This window comes from Podarcis vaucheri (genome assembly GCF_965113315.1).
Source record: "Podarcis vaucheri genome assembly, chromosome: 16".
Lineage (NCBI taxonomy): Eukaryota > Metazoa > Chordata > Lepidosauria > Squamata > Lacertidae > Podarcis > Podarcis vaucheri.
The window spans coordinates 26,983,481-27,006,296 of record NC_138754.1 but is presented as its reverse complement, the minus strand read 5'-3'; the positions used below and the strand labels follow the sequence as shown (position 1 = coordinate 27,006,296).

General features: G+C 43.7%; 2 protein-coding genes across 4 annotated transcripts in view; both read left to right on the top strand.

The window, feature by feature from the left end:
- The first annotated feature begins 36 nt into the window (after positions 1–36).
- On the top strand, positions 37–6,214 carry LOC309521114 (protein CUSTOS). Its single transcript, XM_082203459.1, has 6 exons — positions 37–311; positions 951–996; positions 2,507–2,605; positions 3,502–3,575; positions 4,809–4,902; positions 5,312–6,214. The coding sequence occupies exons 1-6, from the start codon at positions 170–172 to the stop codon at positions 5,661–5,663; spliced, it is 807 nt and encodes a 268-aa protein (XP_082059585.1). The 5' UTR covers positions 37–169; the 3' UTR covers positions 5,664–6,214.
- Positions 6,215–12,031: 5,817 nt separating this feature from the next.
- LOC309521117 (uncharacterized protein) overlaps positions 12,032–22,816 on the top strand; it is a 184,987-nt gene continuing 174,202 nt past the window's right edge. The window contains exons 1-5 of one of the 3 annotated variants that reach the window (XM_082203469.1): positions 12,032–12,147; positions 15,483–15,641; positions 18,231–18,407; positions 19,571–19,867; positions 21,780–21,845. In XM_082203469.1, the coding sequence (XP_082059595.1) occupies positions 15,488–15,641; positions 18,231–18,407; positions 19,571–19,867; positions 21,780–21,845 (694 nt within the window). In that variant the 5' untranslated portion in view covers positions 12,032–12,147; positions 15,483–15,487. Of the gene's footprint in view, positions 12,367–15,482; positions 15,642–18,230; positions 18,408–19,570; positions 19,868–21,776; positions 21,846–22,816 lie in introns of all 3 variants that reach the window. The other 2 variants (XM_082203467.1, XM_082203468.1) reach the window with 2 other exon arrangements.

Sequence of the window (22,816 nt, the reverse complement as noted above, 5' to 3'; positions counted from 1 at the left end):
GTTTTGGACTACATCTCCCATCAGCCCCAGGCAGCACAGTAATCCTCCAATCGGACCCAGTATCATCTGGCTATGCTACTGGGAGTTGTAGTCCAATTCCGAGGGCACCGGGCTAGGGAAGGGCTGAGCCACGAGGTCTGGACCACAGCCCCCAGGATGCACTGCGACCATGGGGATTTCCATCATGTCGGCTACCAGGAGAGGCAGCAGCAGCAGCAGCGAGGAGGAGGATTTGGGGCGCCTCCGGGAGGCTGCCTGGGACCCGGTGCTGCAGCGAGCAGCAGCAGCGGCCCTGCTGGTGCCCAAAGGCGGTAGGGAGAGCCCTGAGCGGCAGGCCTGCTAGCACCTTCCTACCTTTAGATAGAAACTTTACCCATCCCAAAAAAGCCCTGCAGGAAACCCATTTTTGTGTGTGGCAGAAATAGGGCTGTACAGTATCAAGTTGATCTCTTAAAACCAGGAATGGGGAACCTGCAGCTTCCTTGGACTGCAACCCCTGTCATCCCTGACTGCGGTTGATGAAGGCTGGGGTCTCCAAAAGTGAACGGCCACATATGCCTGCCTTAGCTTGATGGATAAGAAGCCTATAAAATCAATTGGCACGAGGCACGTGACTCAGAAAAATGATCCACAAAGATTTTGATGCTTTTTTGCAGCACCAACAAAAATCTGTCAAAAATCAGTCTTCTAGCAGCACTTACGCTTTGGAATATCACTGTATTCTTACTCTTCGACACCTGCTAAGAACATTTTCATTTAGGCAAGCCTACCTAAATACCTAGAATGCTGATGTGTTTTTAGTTTGTTGCTGATTTTAATTTTTTTAATAATTGCTTTTGCTAATAATTTTATTGCACCATTATTTTTGTAAACTGCTTTTGTAAAGGGCTCGCTCATGAATCTGAACTAACGTCGCTTCCGTGTTGGGCCTAATTGTTAACTTTTTGCAGGTAACTTTAAGAAGAGCAAGTTGCCATCCGCTGAACCTAGCATCAGGTAACTTTGCTTTTTTGAAAGTTTACTGAGCGTTGTGTTCTGTTCTACTAGAAACTAAAATTTGAGCTACATAGCCATAAGAATCATGTAGTACATTTGGCCTGCCACTTATGTGAAAGTTTGGTTCCAGGGGTCTGCACGCAAAGGCAAAATTGTGCAAAGTCAAGAACCCCCAGAACCCCTGGTAATAAAGTTTTTATTGAGGATAAAGAAATATAATAAATATAATATATATAAATATAATAAATAAAACACTCAGAACAAGGGAACACTCTATTCTACAACCTTTTCCATTCTTTTTGACATGTTTTAGCCCCAAGAGGCTCTCACCAGGCATGCTAGTCTAAATGCATCCCTGAGTGCTCTGCCAGAAAGCTGGTCATAATTCTAGGTTTAATTATGCTTTTCTCCAATTTACCCAGCACAGGGGTAGGATAGCAGGATTGTACTTACCTGGATCTTAAAACAAAAACAAAAAAACCCTAGGTGAGTTACCGTATTTTTCGCCCCATAGGACGCACCGGCCCATAGGACGCATCAAGTTTTTTGGAGGGGAAATAAAGAAAAACAATTTTATTCCCCCCCCAGGCGTTTGTGGAGCAGGCAGCGGGGAGAAGCGCTCTTCTCCCCGTCTCCCACCTTCAGATCAGGTCCCGGGACAGGGGGGAGACGCGCTGCGTCTCCCAGCTGTCCCTGGAGCTTGTGGGGCAGGCAGCGGGGAGAAGCGCTCTTCTCCCCGCCGCCCGCCTTGAGATCAGGTCCGGGGACAGTGGGGAGACGCGCTGCGTCTCCCTGCTGTCCCCGGAGTGGTGGAGCAGGCAGCGGAGAGAAGTGCTCTTCTCCCTGCCGCCCACCTTGAGATCAGGTCCGGGGACAGCCTGGAGACGCGCTGCGTCTCCCTGTTGTCCCCGGAGTGGTGGGGCAGGCAGCGGGGAGAAGCGCTCTTCTCCCCGCCGTCAGCCTCCAAACCACTTCGGGAGACAGCGGGATGGCGGCGTTCCGCCTCCCTCTGTCCCCCGACCTTGTGGGGCTGGCGCTGGGGCTCTCCTGAAGCCCGGAGAGCGAGAGGGGTCGGTGCGCACCAACCCCTCTCGCTCTCCAGGCTTCAGTGAAAGCCTGCATTCGCCCCGTAGGACGCACCCACATTTCCCCTTCATTTTTGGATCGGAAAAAGTACGTCCTATAGGGCGAAAAATACGGTATAAGTCTGTTTCTGATACCTCCATGTCGTGTATTAGACAACCTGAATTGGTGCCAAATGTGTTTATATAAGGTCTTTGGCCTCTCTGCTTGGCATTCGCACTGAGGCCATAACCCAGATCTTTCATACTTTGGCCTCTCTGCTTGGCATTCGCACTGAGGCCATAACCCAGATCTTTCATACTGCACAGCCCTCTGGCTGGCTCATTACAGTTTTCAGGATCTGATTCCAGCTTCTTCTTTTCAAGGCAAAGGGAACTGTTTGCTACAAACTTCCAAGATAATTTAGTAGTTTGTTCTCTTTAAACAGAGAGAAGGTCTCCGATCACGGGCAGGATGGGAATGAGCTGCAGACCACTCCAGAATTCCGAGCTCATGTTGCAAAGAAATTGGGAGCAATTTTGGACAGGTATATGTTCTCAAAGGTGTGACATTGATGCTCCTTGAGCCCTTCCCTCAGATAAAATTCATATTTTTGGAGAGTTCTAAGTAGAAATTGCTTTGGTGCAAGAATTCTTAAGGACACATCCAGTGCTCCAGATTAAAGGCAGATGGTAAAGCACTGGCATAGCATGACCATGAATTTTTAAAATCATTTTCAAAGCCAGCCCCAAGTTTAATGCACTTCAGTCATCCAGGTCATGGATAACTAGCATACTTAAGGAACAAATAAGAAGGTTTTTTAAAAAAGCAACTTTGTAAAATTAAATAAAAGCACCTGTCTTAGAACATAAACCCCTGTCTTTTTTTACTTTTGTTTGAGGGAGGAAGGGAGGGGCAGGTCATGTAGTCACAGGCATACTAAAATCCTGGACTAAAAAATTACTTCCACTCCAGGTGAGAGGGAAAAATAGCTATGAAAGAAACCAGGGAGTTCAATCTCTGGGCAGCTGTGACTACATCTAGAATTTACTGTCTCTGTGGGTATTATTGCTGCTTCCTGGTCAATCCTAGCTGACTGCAGCAGGGAGTTTCCCCAAAGCAGGTGGGTGGAATAATGCCTGCACATTTCAGCTCTGGTTTTACAATCATAGAATTACAGAGCTGGAAGGGATCCAAAGGGACATCTAGTCCAACCCCCTGCAATGCAGGAATCAGAGCTAAAGACTTGCTTCTTTAAAAACAAAAACAAAAAACAAGCATGATAATGAAAACTGGGAATCTGGACCAGCAAATGATTACCAGATTGTCTAGCCAACCAACTGAGGAGTCTCCTAAGCTTGCTGTATGATTTGTGTCATGCCAGTATTTTAACACGACCCCTGGTTTCCCTTCTCGTTGTGCAATTGTAATTCTTTCTTTTAGCTCCATTACTATTTTGAAGCATTCTCCAGGACCTGCACAGGACAATCTGCAGTGCTCAGAGACTGAAGATGATGGTGAGTGGGTTCTCTGCATAATCTAAAACGCTTTACACCAACTTAAGTGTTTCTTTGGTTCTGTGTGTTTGTGCATGCTAAATTTGCTGTGTCAGGAACTCTGGAGTTTGAAGCAAGGACCTTGGGGCCTGAGGCTGCGTATCCTCAAACCTCAAATATTTTATTGTTAGGTTTTTGTGTTTATTAGTCACATTTTTGTAGTTGGGTGTCTCAAAGCAACTTCCACAATAAAAATAGAAAGAACTAATACATTAAAACCAAGTAGGAAAACAACAATACCACCAAACTAAAATACTAACCCAGCAATATATTTTAAAAGAACAATTCCTTTCCTGCCCCAGTTAAAGGATGAGCACAAATCTCGTTAAGTACCTTCCCAATCAAAAATTTAAAAGGCTTGGTAAACAAGTGCCTTCTTGCCTGTTGCCTAAAGACAGACAACAATGGCACCAGGCATTCTTCCCTGGTAAGACCATTCCCGAGGTCGGGAGCCACCACCGAAAAGGCCAGTTCTGTGCCACCACCCTCCATGCCACAGAAGACTTGGCCTCTGATGGCAAACACAGTACTCTGTGGAACACTCTTCAGGCACAGTAAGGGATAGGTATATGCAACACCAGGCTCTCAGATTGACAGGCAGATTGACAGGTTTGGTGAGGCCTGGTAGAATTCCGAGAAGCCATACCTGCTGCCCTGCTGGTCAACAGAGCGAGGCCCACTTGCACTCCCAGCCTCTCGCTCCAATACAGTGGTACCTCTGGATGTGAACGGGATCTGTTCCGGAGCCCCGTGCGCATCCTGAGCAGAACGCAACCCGTGTCTGCAGGTCGCAATTTGCCACTTCTGCTCATGCGCGTGACGTCATTTTGAGCATCTGCGCTTGCGCGAGTGGCGAAACCCAGAAGTAACCCTTTCCATTACTTCTGGGTTGCCACGGAATGCAACCTGAAAACGCTCAACCTGAAGCGTCTTTAACCCGAGGTATGACACTAGACTTTATTATTATTATTATTATTATTATTATTATTATTATTATTTATTAACTTTATATACTGTCCTTCATCCAAAGATCGCAGGGTGGCTCACAGCACAAAAATACAAAACGAAAACACAAAATGCCTAGCTGGGTTGGAGAACTTGTACTCCTACATGCCCTTTGGATATGCGGTCCTGGTCTGACCCCAACACAGAAGGTGCCCTAATAACTTCCCCGCTTTTCTTCCAATGTCTTAGGCTTCCGCCTCTTCTCCTCATCAGTGCCAGGAGACTGTGGGGAGCCAGAACCTCAGGCTGTGGGAAGGCAGCGACAGTGGTACTGCAGCTCCAGGTGAGATGCTGCTCTGACAGGTGTGCATGTCAGAGGTGGAGCTGGCCAGCCAGGCAGCTGGCTTGGAGGCTGCAGCTGATGGCAGGACTCATCCCTGATGGGGAGGTCCAGCATTTTACACATGCTGCAGCAGGGGGTGGGGATCCCAGGCCACCCACCCCGCTGTGTCTGACCCTTGCGATGCTCCCAAGGCTACCCCCTCCCTTCCCCACCACTTGGGATTCCCAGGTGTGTCGATAGTGATTAATTTATAATAAGCATGGCTGGTAGCCATCCATACCCCTCTTCTCCGTGAATTGGTCTGATCCTCTTTTTAAAGCCATCTTAAGTTGGTGGCCACTGCCACATATTGCAGCAGCGAATTCCAAGGGTTTAACTCTACCACCGTTTTGCTTGTAACTCTTTCCAGCGAGCCGGACAGTGACGAAGAATGGCAGAGGTGCCAGGAAGCCACGGTGACAGCAGCAGACATCCTGAAACATAGCGGCCTCCCAGCGGCGCTCCAGAATTCCAGCCAGGACCACCACTGCCCGGCCACGGAGCCCAGCCAGAAGAAGAAGAGGAGGAAAAAGAAGGCAAAAGTGAATGGAGAGAACAGTAATGAGCAGGAGGCCAGAGAAGGAGCACATCATAGGACTGAGGGGCCCTCGGGCTTCGATGGAGCAAGCAGGAGAGGAGAGAACGCGAGTACAGAGGATATGGCGGTGATGAAGAGGAAGAAGAAGAAGAAAAGGGGGAAAGCGGAAATAAGGATGGAGTGATGTTTTACAGACACTTGGTACTAGGAAGAGTTACCTGATGTGGCTCTTGATTGGTCTGGCCTGCATTTAAGGAAACACAGTTGTTGAATTTTATATTTTATGGAATCAAAGAACTTAGTTTGGCACTCTCTGCCGTGTAAAAACGCAGGGGAAACTCCCCATGTTACAGAGGATGAGGACTTGTTGGAGCTGCTTACTGGAGTGCTCAGGTGGGCAGTGGGTGGAAAAGACATCCGTGGATGACTCTCCTGGGTCCCATCTTTTTTTCTTGGGCCTGCTCAGCTTGTGACCTCCCAGGCTGCCCACTGTCGGTTTGCAAGCCCCCTCCACAGAGGCTGGCCCCTCTCACTGTCCTCGGAGCTTGCTCACCGGTAACCTCCTCTGGCTGACTTCCCGGACAGACCAGGGAGATATTGAGAGGCGACATTTTCCCAAGAGTGGGTAAAATGCACACCCCCTTTTCCTGCTTCTTCCCTAGCAGGGAAAAGGAGACAGACAGAAACGTCTATTTACATTCTTTTATTTCTGTCTACAGCACTAGAGAAAAACACGTCCTTTCAGTTCAGTTCTTCTAGCAAGTCTGACAAACTTCCTGAGCATGCGCAGTCGGAAGGTTTCAAATTACCATATTTTTCGCTCTATAACACACACCCGACCATAACACGCACATAGTTTTTAGAGGAGGAAAATCCGTAGGCATGCCACCCGTAGGCATTTCCTCCATAACACGCACAGACATTTCCCCTTACTTTCTAGGAGGAAAAAAGTGAGTGTTATGGTGCAAAAAATACGGTACACTCTTCACAAAGACTTATCCAGCCTGTGAACGTCCGGGGAAATTCTTTCCCACAGATAGCCGCATCATGTGATGTCAACAATCTGGCTGTCTGCAGCTGTGATGTTTCCATATACTGACACCCACTAGCCATGGATACAGTTCTCCCAAGTGCTCAACAAAACTCTCTACTTTTATATTCTCAAGCCACAAAACCAAGAAGTTCATCAGGCCCCTGCTCAGCTCAGCTGCCCCATGTGGCCAGTGGGCTATGATCAACTTGGTGGGCAGGCTGAACAGAGGTCGTCCTCGTCAAACACTGATAATGGCAATGGATGGGTGCCTTCCTGCCAGGCATGTCACAGTTTGATGCAGACTGATTCCATCCCCCCTGTAATGTCGTCTCAGGGATATTTCTTTTTTAAAACAATAATAATAATTTTTAATGATTTTCTTTTTCTCATAACAAATATTCAATATCAATAACATTCATTTTCCAATTTCCCCCCTCCCTATTGACTTCCCTCGCCTTCCATTTCTGGTTTATTACATCAAATGTTACATTCTGCTGTTTGTATATAGTACTATGTTGTCACATTGTTAAATTTCTTGATCTCTGTAAATAAAGTTGTAAATGTTTATTTAAATCCTGCCAGCAGGTCCGTTTTTTTGTTGTTTCTGCAAATATGTTGTAAAAGGTTCCCATTCTTTTTCAAAATCACTATTGTCCTTTTCATGCAGCTTATCCATTAACTTTGCCAACTCTGCATAGTTCATCAACTTTTCTTGACATTGTTCTTTTGATGGTATTTCTCCAGTCTTCCAGTTTTGTGCCATTAAGATTCTTGCTGCTGTTGTAGCATACATGAATAATGTCAGTTTTTCTTTCGGCAGCTCTTGTCCTAAAATATCTAACAGAAAAGCTTCTGGTTTTTTACAAATGTTATTTTAAACATTTTTTTCAATTCATTTTATATCATTTCCCATTTTTTAAAAATAATCTTGCAATCCCGTCGAGAGCCAGTGTGGTGTAGTGGTTAAGAGCGGTAGTCACGTAATCTGGGTAACCGGGTTCGCGTCTCCTCTCCTCCACATGCAGCTGCTGGGTGACCTTGGGCCAGTCACACTTCTGTGAAGTCTCTCAGCCTCACTCACCTCACAGAGTGTTTGTTGTGGGGGAGGAAGGGAAAGGAGATTGTTAGCCGCTTTGAGACTCCTGAAGGGGAGTGAAAGGCGGGATATCAAATCCAAACTCTTCTTCTTCTTCTTCTTCATCCCACCACATATGGTAAAATGTACCTTCCCCTTCTTTACATCTCCAACAGTTCGTTTATTCTGTTTTATACATTTTTGCCCATTTTGTTGGTGTCACATACCACCTATACATCATCTTCATATAGTTCTCTTTCAACAATATACAATCCGTAAATTTCAAATTCACTTTCCAAAGCCTTATCCAATCCTCAAATTGTACGGTATATTGTGACCTATATCCTGTGCCCACTTAATCCTTACTGATTTAACTTCTTCATCTTTAGTTTCCCATTCCAAAAGTATATTATACGCCTTCTTTAATAATTTGGACTTATCATCTATAACATCCTTTTGGAATTTGGAAACTGTAAGTGAATCCTCTCTTGTTATCCTCTTTGAAGATTTCATTTACTTGTCTGTGGGTCTCAGGGATATTTCTGACCATGAGCTCCATGGTGTAATTTTGGCTGCAGTTGCCAGGCATGCAGAAGCGGCTACTTAAGCTTCTGGTGCTGAAATGACTGCTGAAAGTGTCCTTGCTTGAGGGCCGTCAGAAGGAAGTGTGCAGCTGAGTTCACAAATGTTTCTGACGTTCCAGTTAGTGTCTGCTGCAGCTACAGTTTTACTGTAGCGTGTACAGAATGGTTGAACCTATGCACAATTAACTTGTGGGATTTCAGCTGCTTGTAGTTAAGCTTGCATGGAAAAGGAGTTTTAGCTCTCAGCCTTTCTAAAGGGGCAAGACCCACTGAGCATGCTGGTTCTGGGGTGCTCTTGTTAGATCTCGTGGGGCCGTCAAAGTTCCCATGAGATCTCACATAACCATCCCTGGCCTTCTGTAGTTGGTTCTGTGTCCTTCCTGCCCACCGATCCATTATCAAATTTATTTTTGTATGATATTAAATCTGCTTGAAGTACTGTCAAATTTAACCAGAGCCATCTCTCTCCATCTCCTTTCACAGAGGTTCATCCTTTTTTCTTTAAACTACCTTCACTGCGCTTGCTCTGACACCTGGTAACTAATGCAGGGCAACTTTTCCAATGGGAACTTGGTTGTCCTCAATATCACAACCCACTTAGAAGCAGCAGGGAGGCACGGTGACAATTCTGAGGGTTTCTGCAGAGCTGGCCCTACTGTTGGGCAATGGCCTCAAGTTGCAGGTGCTGCAGAGAGAATGTGTTTGAGAGCAGAGCTGTGTGTGCCCTGCAGCCCTTAAGCTAGCCTGCTCCTCTTAGGGAGAGTGCTCCTCTTAGGAGAATTGTAGAGAGCGCTACAATTCCATTATTATTATTATTATTATTATTATTATTATTATTATTATTATTTGTTTGCCAAGTGACTTACAACAAAGAAAAATATACAGCAACAACAACTTATACTCCGTCAACAACAACAACATACTCCATCTGGCCGGACCTCCCCAGCCACTCTGGGCAGCTACCAACAGAATATTAAAAACATGATAAAACATCAAACATTAAAAACTTCCCTAAGCAGGGCTGCCTTCAGAAGTCTTCTAAAAGTCAGGTACTTCTTTATCTCCTTGACATTGTGATTGGAGGGCGTTCCACACGGTGGGCGCCAGTACAGAAAAGGCCCTCTGCCTGGTTCCCTGTAACCTCACTTGCAGTGAGGGAACCGCCAGAATGGCGGTTTCTATGGAGAAATTATCTGAATGCTTTGGCGTTGAAATCGCATGTGTTAGAGGGAATTATAGGGACAGAACTATCTAAAATATATAGAAACTTCTTCATGTATGCAACTACAGCAGCAAGAATGTTACTTGCCCCAAAATGGAAAGAAGCAGAAGGCCTGGCAAAGGAAGAATGGATAGAAAAACTTACGGAATATGCAGAAATGGCGAAACTCACCGGACGAATAAGAAATTGAGATAACAAATTTTTAAATAAAAGAATGGAAATGGTTTATTGAATATTTACAGATAAATTATAAACAGATTCAATTCCTATAATCAAGGGGGCAGCAATTTTTAAATAATGGCAAAAAGCAATTTCAAGATATGTCTGGTAGGGCAAGAAACCGAGAATACAATATAAATTGTTAACAGATGTTAAAGAAAGAGGGGGCTTCGCCCTGCCAGATTTGAAGTTGTACTATGAAGCAGTATGCGTCTGTTGGTTAAAGGAATGGATGCTGTTAAGAAATACAGATTTGTTGGGTTTGGAAGGTTATGACAATAGATTTGGTTGGCACGCATATCTATGGTATAATAAAACAAAAATCCATAAAGGATTTGGTAATCACATATTTCGAAGATCTTTATATGAGGTATGGGACAGGTATAAAAACTTATTAGAACGTAAAACACCGTGGTGGTTATCTCTATTAGAAGCTTGTTGTTGTTGTTTAGTTGTTTAGTCGTGTCCGATTCTTCGTGACCCCATGGACCAGAGAACGCCAGGCACTTCTGTCTTCCACTGCCTCCTGCAGTTTAGTCAAACTCATGCTGGTAGCTTCGAGAACACTATCCAACCATCTCGTCCTCTATCGTACCCTTCTCCTTGTGCCCTCCATCTTTCCCAACATCAGGGATCACTGCCTTGCCGTGGTGAAGGGGCTTGAATAACTCAGAGAAGCTATGAACTATGCCGAGCAGGGCACCCAAGATGGACAGGTCATAGTGGAGAGTTTTGACCAAACGTGATCCACCTGGAGGAGGAACTGGCAAGCCACTCCAGTATCCCTGCCAAGAAAACTCCATTAGAAGCTATGAGTGTGAAAAAGATAAATATGAGCAAAAATTGGGTTACCTATGAGAAATTGTTGGGGGGGAAAGGAACTAAATGGAAAATGAAACCATATGAAGAGGTTAAAGAATATGTAAATGATTGGTTGCACTATCGCCAAGTCAATGAAATATATAAAGAGGATTTAAAGGAAAAAGGATTTGGTGATAAAAAATCAAAATTTGAAATAGAAATATTAAACAATGAATGTAAAACAATGTCTAAAATGTATAAAATACTGTTGGAATGGCATTTGAAAGATGAGGAAGTGAAATCGGTAATGATACATTGGGCAAAAGACTTTGGCTATAATATACAGCTTGAAGAATGGGAAAGGTTGTGGAATGAAAGGATAAAATTTACAGCCTGTAATGCTTTGAAAGAGAATATGATGAAAATGATGTAAATTTCATTTACACCAATGAAATTAGCTAAAATGTATAAGACAAATAATAAATGTTGGAAATGTAAAGAAAAAGAAGGAACATTTTATCATATGTGGTAGGAATGTAAAAAAGTAAAGAACTTCTGGAAAATGATATATAATGAGATTAAAAATATGTTGAAATATACATTAAAAAAAAAACCAGAAGCATTTTTACTTGGTATTATTATAGGACATTAATAGGCAAGATGTTAAATTGTTTTTATATGTAACAACTGCGGCAAGAGTATTGTTAGCCCAGAAATGGAAACAAGAAGAAATTGAAATTCCGACGAAAGAAGAATGGCAGACAAAATTAATGGACTATGCAGAGCTGGACAAAATGACAGGAAGGATTCGAAACCTGCGGGACCAGAGATTTACAGAAGATTGGAAGAAGTATATGAATTATTTGAAGAGCAACTGTAATCAACAAATTACACTAGTAGGACTACAATAAGTTTTGTAAGGAGAAATATATGAAGTGTTACAGAGAAAGATAGAGATATTGGTTATGAGTTTGAAATGTAATAGGGAAGATAAGAAATGCATACTGAGATTGGAAAATTTTCAGACAGGATTGATGGAAGTCAAAAATTTGAATAAGATGTAAAAGCATATTTAATTACTGTTGAAAATGGTGTGTGTGTGTGTGTGTGTGTGTGTGTGTGTATACACTTACAACTAAGAAAATAAGTATAAAAGATAAAGAACAATGATCTGGAAAGCAATTACCGTATTTTTCGCCCTATAGGGCGCACTAGGACATAGGACTCACCTTGTTTTTTTTTGGGCGGGGGGAATGAATAAAAAAAATATATGTAATCTGAATGATATGGTACAAAAATGATAAGAAAATAAGAGCATTTAGTTAAAAGATTTTGAAATTAAGGTAAAAATAATGTAAGCAGAAGCAGCAAATACTTAAAGAACCAGAAGGGGAAGTTGAGGGAAGTCGCTGGGTGGGGGATGGGGGGGAGGTTGGGATTTATGCATTCTTGTTTTTCCCCCCTTGTTTATGACTATGTTGACATAAAACTGTAAAACCCAATAAACAAATTAAAAAAGAGAGAAAATTGATTCATGTGGCAAAAAGTTCCGGCCTCCTTTGCTTTTGCCAGTTGCTGTGGAACCAGTTAAATGATGCTGTCTCCAAGGTGGCAGTTATGGAACTGTGTGAGAATGGAATGCTCAGGAATGCTTCATTCCCAGCAGCAAACTGACGCAGCCATTACCTTCCAGAACCTTCCTTCCTTACAGACCCTCTTGGGTGCTGCCTCTCGGTAATTTCTCCTCTCTCAGAGGCTTGCAGTGGGGCACCCCCCAGGGCAGGGCCTTCTCTGTGGCGGCCCCTAAACAGTGGAACTCCCTCCCCAAAGAGGTACTCCTGGCACCTTCCTTACACAGCTTCCAGAGGATACTGAAGACGCACTTCTAGAACCCGGCTTCTGACATCTGAGGTGTCTGTTTTTAGGACCTGGCTCATTTTTACACTTGTAAAGGTAAAGGGACCCCTGACCTTTAGGTCCAGTTGCGGACGACTCTGAGGTTGCGGCGCTTATCTCGCTTTACTGGCCGGGGGAGCTGGCATACAGCTTCTGGGTCATGTCACCAGCATGACTAAGCCGCTTCTGGCGAACCAGAGCAGCGCACAGAAACGCTTGTAGGTTGTTTTAATACTGCGTTTTAATGTTGTATCCCAAACTGGGACCTAGGAATGAGGGGCGGCAACTAGGGAGGGGACTTGGAGTAAGCCCCAGGCCAAAAACCTCCACGATTACACAGGAGTAGTAGCCATGCAACGCCCAATTCAAAGAGGTGACATGGTAGAAGTTGTAAGAAAGGGAAATGTCACTTTTCCGTAAAAGCAAAGGGTCTCAGAAAAGTTGAATCTGGGTAGTAGGATTGCAAACGGTGAGGTAATTGTGAATTACAAGGCTTATACAGCAGTACCTCGGTTTACAAACAGCCCTGTTTACAAACTATTCGGTTTACAAACTCCACAAAACCGGAAGTAGTCTTCTGGTTTGTGAACTTTACCTCAGTCTACAAACGGAATCCAAACGGTGGAAGGGCACCGCTGGCAGGAGGCCTCATTAGGGAAAATGTGCCTCAGTTTAAGAATGGATTCAGTTTAAGAATGGGCTTCAGGAACGGATTAAGTTCGTAAACCCGTTTTCAAAACCTCCACCACTTTCTGAAGGAGCCCCTTCCACTGTCAGTCAGTTCTCACTATCATAAAGTTCTTCCAGGTGTCTCTTTCAGAATCCCTTTCCTTGTCATTTGAATTCATTGGTTGGGGTGACCCGCCCCCCCTCTGGAGCAGCGGAAAACAAGCTTGCTCCATATTCCATGCAACAGTCTTTCAGTTATTTGAAGAAGGCTATTTTATCACATCTCAGTCTTCTCTAGGCTAAACATCCTCAACTTCGTCAACCCTTCCTCCTAAGGCTTGGTTTCCAGACCCTTGATCATTTTGATTGCCGTCCTCTGTACACCCTTCCAGCTTGTCAACATCCTTCTCAAATTGTGGTGCCCAGAACTGGACATATGACTCCAGGTGCGGTCTGGCCAAGGCAGAAAAGAGAGGGACTATTACTTCCTTGGATCAGGACACTAGACTTCTGTTGATACAGCCTAGAATAATATTAGTTTCCCCCCCCCTTTTTTTTTTTTTTGCTGCTGCTGCATCACACTGTTGACTCATGTTAAGCTTGTGTTCCACCAAGGCTCCTTGTTTTTTTTTATTAATATTTTATTAAATTTTCTCAATAAAAAAGTTCAAAAAAGTACAAAACACAAAATAAAAAAGTACAAAAACAGAAAAATACAAAGTCAAAATACAAAAATACAAACATTAAACACAAAAAAAGAAAAATGAAAAGCCCATAAAGAAAAAAAACAAAACTCCCTCTTTTTTTTTAACTCCTCTTTAGTTGACTTATTTTCCTGACTTCCTCACGCCTCCCTTTTTTGTATCCCTTTTTTTAAAAAGTTGGTTCAGCAAATTCATAATCAATTTAGTTTATCTATTAACAATCCCATCTTGCATTTTACCTTGTTGCTAGAACCCCTTCAATTCATTTCAACGTCATCAACATTCAAAAATTTTACAATGTTTCTGTAAATAAGTTTTAAACTTCCTCCAATCTTCTTCCACCGACTCTTCTCCCTGGTCTCGGATTCTGCCAGTCATTTCCGCCATTTCCATATAGTCCATTAATTGCATTTGCCATTCTTCCAGAGTGGGTAGGTCTTGTGTCTTCCAGTGCTTTGCAATGAGAATTCTTGCTGCTGCTGTAGCATACATAAAGAAAGTTCTATCCTTCTTTAACACCGATTGGTCAACTATGCCCAGGAGAAAGGCCTCTGGTTTCTTCAGGAAGGTATATTTAAATACCTTTCTCATTTCATTATAAATCATTTCCCAGAAAGCCTTAATCCTTGGGCACGTCCACCAAAGGTGAAAGAATGTACCTTCAATTCCTTTACATTTCCAACATTTATTATCAGGCAAATGATAGATTTTTGCAAGCTTGACTGGAGTCATGTACCACCTATACATCATTTTCATAATATTCTCTCTTAAGGCATTGCATGCCGTAAATTTAATCCCAGTGGTCCACAACTTCTCCCAGTCAGCAAACATAATGTTATGTCCTATATCTTGTGCCCATTTTATCATTGCAGATTTAACCGTTTCTTCCTCAGTATTCCATTTCAACAGCAGGTTGTACATTCTTGATAGTATCTTAGCATTGGGTTCTAACAGTTCTGTTTCTAACTTTGATTTTTCCACCTGGAAACCAATTTTTTTATCCAAATTATATGCCTCTCTTATTTGAAAGTAATGTAGCCAGTCTCGCACCTTCTCTTTAAGTTTGTCATAGCTCCTTGATCCTTCTCCAGGTGTCCCCCATCTTATATTTGTGCATCGGGTTCTTCCTGCCTAGGTGAAGAACTTTACATTTGTCCCTCCTGAAATTAACTCTGTTAGTTTGGGCCCAGTTCTCCAATCTGTTAATGTCATTTTGAATTCTGATTCTGTCTTCTGTGGCGTTAGATACCCCTCCCAGTTTGGTGTCATCTGCAAATTTGATGAGCATCCCCTCAATTCCTTCATCCAAGTCATTGAAGAAAACGTTAAACAACAACTTGCCCAGGACAGAACCCTGCGGCACCCCGCTTGTCGCTTTTTTTCCAGGATGACGAACCATTAATGAGTACTCTGGGTTTGGTCAGTCAACCAGCTACAAATCCACCTAACAGTTACCTCATTCAGCCCACATTTTACCAGCTTCCTCATGAGAATATCATGAGGGAATTTGTCAAAAGCCTGACTGAAATCAAGATACACTATGTCCAGAGCATCCCTGATCCACCAAGCTTAACTTTGTCAAAGCAGATATTCTGCCACTGAGCTATGTCCCTTCTCAAAAGGACTTCAGGGGTGTGAATGTATGTTTGGATTCTGTTCTTTCCAAAGGAATTGATCTGAATATGGTTTGCCTTGGATTACCAGAAATTCTCAGGCAGGGTGGGTGATGGGGGGAGAGAAAAGATTAGGATTGGCTCCACTTTGACCCTGGTTCCCCCCTCCCTTGTTTTTTTGCAACAGTTAAAATGGAAGAACAATTTGAGGATGGGAACCTTGTGCAAGACCTGAAGGAAGACCCTGAGGAGCGAGACCTGGCCTCTAGCCTCCCCGATGGAGCCCTTGCTCACAGCAGCCCAGAGACAGGAATTGGCCTATGGATATGGGTCCCGTATTTGGAGGGTGAGGCAGAGTCCAGATAGGGTGGGGCGGTTGGACTGGTTGGTTCAGAAAACACGGGATGGGAGGGTATTTGAAGAGAGGAGTGACGCAGTCGCGGAGAAGGCAGATGGGATCTATGCTTGTCCACACTTAGCCAGGTCCTGTGTTCCACCAAGGGGGCTCATCCTGGTCTTGAAAACAGATATAGGAGAAATGAAAAAAGATCTAGGTGAAATGAAAAAAAAAATGAATGAAAGGGTTAAAGGACTAGAAGAGAAATTAGACAGAATGGAAGGAAGAATGGAGGCAAACTCAAAAGTCTCAGAAGCATTTGTCGGGCAGGTGAATGAGCTTACAGTACAGAACAAAGAATACTAAAAAAATATACAAGACATAAAAAACAAGACTCAAGGTTAGGAGGAAGTTGCGAAGAAAATAACAAAAGAGAATAGAGAACCAAGGAAAGAATATAATAAATTTAAAAAAGAAATAGATGAGTTTAAAATCAAACAAGAAGCTACCTAGGGATACACTTGCAATTCTACAAATGCAAAGTACCGTGGTACCTCGGGTTACATACGCTTCAGGTTACATACGCTTCAGGTCACAGACTCCACTAACCCAGAAATATTACCTTGGGTTAAGAACTTTGCTTCAGGATGAGAACAGAAATCGCTCAGCAGCAGCATGGCAGCAGCGGGTGGCCCCATTAGCTAAAGAGGTGCTTCAGGTTAAGAACAGTTTCAGGTTAAGAACAGATCTCCAGAACGAATTAAGTTCTTAACCCGAGGTACCACTGTAGAGAGAAAATACTGAGATTTTGAGGGATACCCGAGGAACCTTGGGAAAATTTACTGCAGAAGATAATAGAGAATCTAACCACCTGGTTAGGATTACAGAAAGAGGACGTACTCAGATACACAGAAAAAATATTCAGAGTCAACTCCGTGAAAGTGAAAGCTAATAAATGGCCAGGAGATTGTATTGTAAGGTTTACTTCAAATTGGATTAAAGATAAGATACTAATGACAGGTAGAGAAATGAAATAAAAATCAATGGAAAGGAGATTATAATTTTAAAGGAAATCCCACCCTGTCTGCTTAAGAAAAGAGACAAATTTCAATTTCTAGCGAAGGCATTAAAAGCTAAGTCTATTGATTTTAGGTGGGAATTTCCAGAGGAATTTCTATTTCAAAGGGAAAAGAAAACGATTTGAAACGGTAAAGGATGCTAATATCTTCTGGATAAAATACTGGAAAGAACTTGGGGGGGGCACAAACAGCCCATAAATGGAGAAGATAGTGAGTAATCAGCTGATGAACAATGAAAACACGACTGACTGCTAAAAAAGTAGAGTAATAATTATACTTGAACCTCAACCTAAAAGATATTTCCCTCCCTCACACTAGTAAGTGATGTAGCAGAGCAGATGCCCCTCAATATAGCTGGAAGCTAGTTTGCAGGTTCGTTTTAATCTCTTAGTTAAGTTTATTTCTGGTGTTCCCTTTTGATCCCTCTTAAAAGAATAACAACACAAGAGTCTTTCTGAGTAAAGTAACAAAAAGTTGACACATTTCAGTTTGCAATATGATCCCTGAAAAGCAGACTTTGCTTGATAGTTACACAAATAAACTGTGTGAGAACTCATGTGCTGCTGGCTGAGAGCCAGCAGATAGCAAAATCACATTAAGATCACAAAATGGCTGCAGGAGAGCAGCGTGGCAGCAAAAGATCAGCAAGCAAGACAAGAGAAAAACAACAACCGAGAAAATGGCTGCATGACTCGGCTCTTTTATGGAGTCAGCCAGAGCCAGGCGCACCTCCTAGATCATGTGCAGGAGGCAAAGATCCAGACCAGTGGAACAGGCAGTTACACTGACTGGATGTCCCACTGCCTGTGCCCTTCTAGGCAGTGGCGTAGCAAGGTCAGGTGGTACCCGGTGTGAAAATACTCTCCCTCCCTCCACCCCCATCAAAGAATGCTGTGCAGGCAGCTATCTGATGTAGATCCTACCTTCTCCTCCCTCCCTCCACCCCATCAAATAAAGCCACGCCCTGCCCTCCTCCAGCAGCATATATAATGAATAAAAGCAACTACCCAATAATAAAAACAACACAACAATAAAAACAGCATATATAATCAATAAAAACAACAACCCAATAACCCCCCCCCCCAATAATAGAACATCAAATATTAAAAACTTCCCCATACAGGGCTGCCTTCAGAAATAATAATTTTCAATGTTTGATGTTTTAGGGAACGGCTAGTCTAACTATTTTAATTGTTACAGTGTTTTAATGTACTTGTACATTATATATTTTAATTATGCATGTTTTAAACCTGTTGTTTTACTGCAAATTTTAATTCCAAGTATGTTTCTGCAATCGGTTTGAGTGTCGTTTTGCTGTTGCCCTTTCTTAAGATACTATCTCCGTCATGCATGGGGTTGGTCTAGATGACTCTATGAGTCCCTTCCAACTCCGTGATTCCATGATTCCTTGACTGTTTTGGTATTTCTTCTTGGAATGAAAGTTGGCACCTAGATAATAAATGAACAGCAGCATGGTGCAGTTGTGTAGCCGACAGCTTTGCGTGCCCTTTCTCGGTAGGACCCGGCTGGAACAGCGTCCCCTTGCAAGACCTGGAGCGGTGCCTGAGGGAGCTGCCTCAGAACTCCCCCAGCCAGCCGTGGTTACCAACCGCCAGCTTCTCCGTCAACAGCTCCCCGGAGAGGCAGCACCCGTGGACCATGGAGGAGGTGGAGGCCCTGAGTTCAGCCCAGGGAGGTGAGCCTCTGGGGTTGCACCTCTAGCAAGGCAGTGGGAAGGGCAGACAATGGTGGTGGAGGCAGGTGATGTCCCTGCCTTGCACCTTCTTGGTAGGGCAGGTGTACGTTTAAATCGGAGCTTACTAACATGACATCAGTACCTGGAAAGCCTCTGAGCACCTACATCACCCCTTTAGCTGTGAAGGGCTGTGGAGGTTATCTTTTTTCTCTCTTGGAAAGTAAATAGAGGTTTTCAGGGCGCAGATTCTATCAGATCTGACTTTGACCCAGATCCCTTGGAAAAGTTTGGGTACAAATAATAATAATAATAATAATAATAATAATAATAATAATAATAATAATTTATACATACATACATACATACCCCGCCCATCTGGCTGGGTTGCCACCTCCATGTGGCTCCCAATAGAATATGAAAAACATGATAAAACATCAAACATTAAAAGCTTCCCTAAACAGGGCTGCCTTCAGATGTCTTCTAAAAGTCAGATACTTCATTATCTCCTTGATATCTGATGGGAAGACGTTCCACAGGGTGGGTGCCACTACCGAGAAGGCCCTCTGCCTGGTTCCCTGTAACCTCACTTCCAGCAGGGAGGGAACCGCCAGAAGGCCCTTGGATCTGGACCTCAGTGTCCGGGCTGAGCAATGGGGGTGGAGACGCTCCTTCAGGTATACAGGGACAAGGCAATTTAGGGCCTGAAAGGTCAGCACCAACAATTTGAATTGTGCTCGGAAACGTACTGGGAGCCAATGTAGGTCTTTCTGGACCAGTGTTATGTGGTCTTGGTGGCTACTCCCAGGCACCAGTTTAGCTGCCACATTCTGGATTGATCATAGTCTCTGGGTCACCTTCAAAGGTAGCCCCATGTAGAGCGCATTGCAGTAGTCCAAGAGGGAGATAGCCAGAACATGTGCCACCCTGGCGAGGCAGTATGCTGGAGAACCATTGCTACCAGCTTATGTAGTCTTTCTCAACCTTGGGTCCCCAGCTGTTGTTGGACTGCAACTCCCATCATTGCTAGCTAGCATGTCCAGTGGTCCGGAACGATGGGAACTGTAGTTCCAAAACAGCCGGGGGCTGAGGCCTCGGAGAGGATAGGATAGGAGAGGCATCCCATCCCTCAGCGCCTTCAGTTGGAGTGTTTTTGTTCTTCCTAGACACGGGATCAAAGGTGGATTGGATTTTGTGGCAGAAGGGAACAGTGTTCAGGCCTTGGAGCGCATTGCTCACTCCAGAGGAGGAAAGGGGGTTTCCTTCCACCCAAGAACCAAAGCTTATCACCGTGGGCAGCCAAGCTTCGTCGGCCTCCCCGCTCCCTATCCTGGAGAGATTCCTGGCCAACATTGCCATGAGCCAGCTGTTCCCCTCCAACATCCCACCTGGCGATGCCAAGGGTCTGGGCAACGGGGCACCCAGGGGATCCTGGCAAGGGATGGTTGGATCACATCCCACAAGTAAGTGAGCCTGTGGGTAGACCTTTATGGCAGTAGGTTTGACCAGGGACCTGCACCTTGCTATTAATTCATTCATTAGTATGCTGTTCATCCTCCATAGATCTCAGCGGGGTTCATAACATAAAAATACAAGGTAAAAACCCAAAATGTATCCAAGCCAAGCCTCCTCCTCAAGCCACGCCCACCGACCCTCTGGACCGTCTTGCAGCGGGAGAGGCGGAGCCAAGCAGAGGAGGTCCTGAAGGATCCCCCCATGGAGGTAGAAGGAGAGAGGGAACCCCACAGTCCAGTTCAAAGAGGCGACATGGTAGAAATCGATAAACTGATGCCTGGCATGGAGAGAGGGGATAGTTCTCCCCCTCCCCCACTGGTGTGCAGGGATGTCCCGTGAATCTGAAGGTTGGAAGACTCAGGGGAGATAAAACAAAGTCCTTCCCACAGCACAAAGTTGAACTGTGGAACTCCCTGCCACAGGAGGCAGTGATGGCCAGCGACTTGGATGGCTTTGAAAGAGGGCTAGACAAATTGATGGAGTAGGAGAGGGCTGCCGGGGCCTCTTGGCCAGGATGGCTCTGCTCTGCCGCCTCTGAATTACCAATTGCTCAAAACCGCGGGAGGGGAGATTGCTCTTGGGCTCGGGTTCTGCTGCAGGGTTTACCACAGACATCTCTTTGGCCACTGTGAGAAGAGGATGCTGGGCTAGAAAGGCCACTGGCCAGACCCAGCAAACTCCTCATGTTTCTACATTTATTAAAGGTTAGGGAAAGAGTTCTATAGTCCTGGCTGTCTGGTTGGAGAGACAAAGAAGGCGGCCTTGCCCCTTTCCTCTCAGGAGGTAGATCCAAGAGGACTTCTCCCCCTGGAGGTCCAGATTAAGAATGGGAAGAGGAGCAGGGAATTGTAAAGCTGGATGCAACCTCAGGTTTCTCCCTCTAAACATCAAAGAGATAAGAGAGATGTCAGCATAGAGAAGATGGTCCAGGGGAGCTGGGGGTCCCCCACTCCATTAACCCATCAGGGCATGTTGAATTTCTTCAGCTTCCAGCTTCCAAAAACAAGGGGTGCTAAAAAGTTGCAACGTGACTTGGAAACTCAACAGATATTTTGTTTAAATTAATACAATTTAGTTTTGCTTGGTACATAAAGTGTGTGTAAAATGGCATAGAAATCATTAAAAATTATTGCCAAGTACTTGCACTTCTAGGATATATTATTTTTTAGCATTTAGCATTACCTGACATTTCCAGAAGGTACGTACAATTAAAATTCTTTGGTTTTCCAAAAACGCTTCATGTGTTTCTTTGTCAAATGTAGAGTGGCCAAGCTAAATGTTGTCCAATCACAAAAATAATAGTGGATTTGAATCCCTCACATCCCATAAACATATTTTTAAGACCCTTCACCGAAGAAATGAACAACAGTTAAGTTTCACCTCCTAAAATGACGAACCCTGTTACTCCATGCAACTTTACAGTCACATATCAAACATACTACATAGAAACAAGATTCCAAGGAATCTCCTGGACTTCCCTCCTCACCTTTGTGGGTGCTACTGTTGATCATTTCCTCCTGCATCTTTTATGATAATCCACATCTTTTACAGCTCCATTGTGTCCAAAATTCACCCTTAAACTGCAAGCGATATTCCAATCCTACCGACGATTTTAACTGTTTGCAATGGTTTTTAAGACAGGTTATACATTTCCCCCATCCCTTATTGAAATTTTGGTCTTCCTGACTTCTGATTCTTCCGGTCATTTTGGCCATTTTGGCATAGTCCATCAATTTGATCTGCCATTCTTCTCTGGGAGGGACTTTATCTTCTTCCCATCTAATGGAAAGAGTTACACCTAAAATTCCAGCAGGACAGCCCAAACGCTGATGCATTCCTTGATTTCTTTTGTTTCAGCAGAAGCTGCTGCAGATCCTGGCCACCAACCTGTGCTAGAGTCCTGGAAGGAAGAAGGAGCAGCACAAGGTTTGTAAACTTGGGGGGGAGGAGGTTTGGGACAAAGGAATGGACCTGTTCTCTTGGCTGTGGTCTGCGATGCTTGTTCCACCATCGAAGAGCTCTTCCCGCCAGAAAGTCATTTCTGTAATTGAGTCAGAATCTCCTTCCTTCTCTTTTTGTTTTTTTAATAATTGTTTTCATTTGATATTTTTTTAAATATAAACATACAACAAACAACAATTCAAAATCCAAATACTTAGATTACTCTGAATCTCCTGACTTTCCCCCATCCCTTCCATGGGTCCTAATGAAAATAATTACAACTGCATATCAATATTTATCAAAATATTTTTCCTGCTGAATTGTCCATAGTTTCCTTTACATTACAAGTGTGTTTAAAATCCTGCCAATGTTTTAACCTGCTTACAATGGTCTCGTATATAAATTATAAACTTTCCCCATTCTTTTTTAAAGTTATTGTCTTCTTGATTTCTGAGCTTCCCAGTTAATTTTGCCATTTTGGCATAGTCCATCATCCTGATTTGCCATTCTTCTCTGATCGGTGTTGTCTCTTCCTTCCATCTCTGGGCCAGTACCATCCGTGTGGGTGTTGTAGCATACATAAACAATCTTTTCTGATCCTTTGGAAACTTGGTACCTGTAATTCCTAATAAGAAAGCTTCTGGTATTTTAACAAAAGTTATTTTGAAGCTTTTTTTCATTTCATTATACATCATCTCCCAATTTTTCCTTTACTATTTTACATGTCCACCACATATGATAAAAGGTACATTTTTGCTAATTTAAGAGGAGCCAAGTACCTCTGGTATATCATTTTCCTGTAGTTTTCTTTTAGTGAACAACATGCCATGAATTTCAAATCTGTTTTCCATAGCCTCTCCCAATCTGTCCTCATTTGAATCCATTGGTTCAGGTCCTGCCCTCTTGTTCTATCTTCCATGGTGGGACAGCCTTTCAGATATTTGAAGACAGCTGTT

What these genes read in the sequence shown, in the direction of transcription:
- LOC309521114 (XM_082203459.1), top strand. Translation starts at nt 170, where the DNA reads ATGGGGATTTCCATCATGTCGGCTACCAGGAGAGGCAGCAGCAGCAGC. An exon ending in CCTGCTGGTGCCCAAAGGCG is followed by an intron (nt 312 to 950) that starts GTAGGGAGAGCC and finishes AACTTTTTGCAG; the next exon opens with GTAACTTTAAGAAGAGCAAG. An exon ending in TCCGCTGAACCTAGCATCAG is followed by an intron (nt 997 to 2,506) that starts GTAACTTTGCTT and finishes CTCTTTAAACAG; the next exon opens with AGAGAAGGTCTCCGATCACG.